The sequence below is a fragment of the Phalaenopsis equestris genome, unplaced genomic scaffold, assembly GCF_001263595.1.
Source record: "Phalaenopsis equestris unplaced genomic scaffold, ASM126359v1 Scaffold000623, whole genome shotgun sequence".
Classification (NCBI taxonomy): Eukaryota; Viridiplantae; Streptophyta; class Magnoliopsida; order Asparagales; family Orchidaceae; genus Phalaenopsis; species Phalaenopsis equestris.
In genome coordinates, this window is record NW_018165063.1 from 1912 (window position 1) to 4653 (window position 2742).

A 2742-nucleotide genomic window follows, 5' to 3' on the forward strand; every position below is an offset into this window, starting at 1 on the left:
GTATTTAGTTCTTTGACTATGATAGTATTTTGATGTGTAAAAGCTAATGAAAATAAATCAATGCAACATTTTGATCAAGTTTAAGCCAATTTGGTCCTGTTCTATAACTAAGCTATATGATTTCTGAGGTGAAAAACCAAATAATGAAATGTATTATTTTTATTGATGTTTTTGAATCCCTCCACTATGTAGTGGTGGATGGTGCTTTGTTTTTACAAGGCAGATAGAATACTAGCATTATTTTCATTATCGTATGTTCAAATCAAGGTCCTTATTGTAGGCAACATGCAGTGTTGGCGGTCATTCAATTACTCATCCAAGTTCTTTAGCATTAGTATGTTATTTCAATCCCAGTAGCAATCGTTCCAACATTAATGTTTTATGAGCAGTAGAAACCATTTATATACGCCCACTCAACTACTTGATACTTTTTTTCATGGGCCAAGGAGCTTACTCTGATCTAGTTGCACATGTGCAATCCGACTCCTTACCACCAACCAGTGAAATCAAGATATATTTTCTAAATTTATGAACTTTTAAAGATAGTGGTTGAGTGCATGCTAGAAGTTGAATACCTCAAAGGAAGAGCTGAGAACTACATAATGTCCTGACAATACAATTCATATTTATATAGATATCTAACCAAGTGAAAGATCTATTCTAACAGTTCCAGCTCCATATATTATTACAACAATAAAACAAATAGGAAACACAAACTTTGTCAGTGTTCCTTATTCACTATTGTTCTTTGTTATCGTAGTAAGTAATGACTAGAATGTTGTAGGTGGTGCATTCAAGGGTTAATTTAGAAAAGCAAAGGATGTAAGGAAGATGACATTAAAACATAATGTTAAGTGCAGTGAAATGCCTGCTTTTCTAGTTTTATTTTACATGAACATAGACCAAAAAAATTATAACATGTCAAATTTCCGACGTTCTGGATTTATTCAGTTATGCATCAGTCTTTCAGTGAAAACAAAAACTGAGAAAAATATTATGTAATTTCCTTAGATAAATAAACTATAGCCTGGGCCTCAAATAATGTTGTTACATAACAAGAAATCTCTAAGCGCAGAAAGCCTTGGAGAAGAAAAAGAAAAACTGACTTGTAAATTGAAAGAGATTTAGGACAACCCATCGACAAATCCAAATTTGACAAGAAACTTCTTATGTCTGCATTCTAACATCTCAGACAAACTACATTCTGTTCTCTTCAGCTTGAGTAATCTCTGTCTAATTTCAAGGCTCTTCTTCAGACCATGCCGAAAGAACTCAGGATAATCTGCGACTTCACCAATCTCTCTCCCCATTTCTTCTACCAGAAATTTGATTCTTGGCTGCAAGGAATTCCTGATACTCTTGATCAAAATTGGAGGATACCCAGCGACCAACAACCTAATCTGCTCATTATTGAACCCGCTGTGTTTTAAGAACTCTAAATTGGGCTTCAAAATTCTCTCCACATCTCTACACAAAACTTCGGGAAAGCTGACTGCCACTCCTTGAATGTCTTGCTTGTTAAGACCAATTGATTTCAAGAAATCTGCAGTTGGCTGAAGCCGCCTCTCCACACTATATCCCATGATCCATGAATTCTTCACCAGAATTTTACCTATAGCACCTTCTCTTTTGATTCCCATGCTTGCAAGAAAACCAATCATATCAGCATACTTCTTTTCAATGCTGTAACTGATAAGCCTTGGATTACACAAAAGCAGCTTACCCATTTGCTTTTCCGGAATACCAATTGCTTGGAATAAGGCCAAGAGCGGGCATAGCTTCTCTTCGACACTGTGAAAGAGGATGGGAGGGAATTTAGTGATGGCCATCGCAACATCACCAGATTTTGTTCCTAGGGTTGAGAGGCATCGAACAACGGGCACAAGCTTCTCATTTAATTTCAGCGTGAGAACCTTTGGGCAATTAGAAATGAAATGAAGCATCTTCCTTTCTTGAATCCCAATGGTTGTCAAATAATCCCACACCTCATTGGCTCTTTCTCTTTCCACACTCTCAAGGAATTTGCATCTCTTGAACATTCTTTCTATCTTTTTATCGTCAAATCCTTTGCTTTTTAAGAACCCTAGAATCTCACTCTGCTGGTTCTCAACTCGCTGCATGGCTCCTAAACTTAAATAGAGAAAAACGTTCAGCTCGCCTAGAAGAGAGAAAGTATGTACTAAAACAAATTAATCAAACCATCAAACTTCAAAGTTTTCAAACTTAAGAGGCATCACTGTACTCCTGATTCATGTTTTGAAGCTTCATTCAACATTCTCAAAAAAGTACAATTCAAAAAAAAAATTCAGAATCAAAATAGACGATGTAGAAGAAATAACCTGAGCATGTAGAAGAAATAAGAAGGTTACCTGAGCGAATGAGAATGGGGTCCGAGGTAAGACCGCACTGCAAACTTTTCGATATCCAAATCTAGTGGAAGAGGAGCGGTCCTCTCGATAGTCTATCCAACTCCTATCTTCTTATTCGGGAGACGGTTTCCATGAGAGTGTTGATTAGGAATCGTTTTTTCGGGGCAACTTAAAATCATATCGACCAAATAATTTGATGTTAAAAATGTTACGATAGTTTTTTATTTTTAATTTTTAAGTCAGATCAATACTAAAAAGTTGTACTAAACTTAGCCAACATTGGTGGTAAAATACAGGTTTTGACGGTAGCTTCTTAAAAAAATTAACAAAACTGTGGTGCGATCCAAATGGGCCCTAAACCAGTGATCGTGCA

General features: G+C 36.2%; 1 protein-coding gene across 4 annotated transcripts; it reads right to left on the reverse strand.

Annotated features, from left to right (window-relative positions):
• Positions 1-998: 998 nt before the first annotated feature.
• Positions 999-2519, reverse strand: LOC110029995 (transcription termination factor MTERF6, chloroplastic/mitochondrial). Of its 4 annotated transcripts, none has more exons than XM_020732526.1 (3): positions 2370-2519; positions 2200-2276; positions 999-2125 (listed from the first exon to the last, which is right to left on the reverse strand). In XM_020732526.1, exon 3 carries the CDS (start codon positions 2118-2120, stop codon positions 1125-1127), a length of 996 nt encoding a protein of 331 aa, XP_020588185.1. In that variant the 5' UTR covers positions 2121-2125; positions 2200-2276; positions 2370-2519; the 3' UTR covers positions 999-1124. The 4 variants fall into 4 exon arrangements, with proteins under 4 accessions (XP_020588185.1, XP_020588186.1, XP_020588184.1 ...); XM_020732527.1 differs by having other exon boundaries at positions 999-2130; XM_020732525.1 differs by lacking the exon at positions 2200-2276.
• Positions 2520-2742: the final 223 nt, after the last annotated feature.

Coding starts and splice junctions, on each gene's coding strand:
- LOC110029995 (XM_020732525.1), bottom strand. CDS start 2,120: ATGCAGCGAGTTGAGAACCAGCAGAGTGAGATTCTAGGGTTCTTAAAA.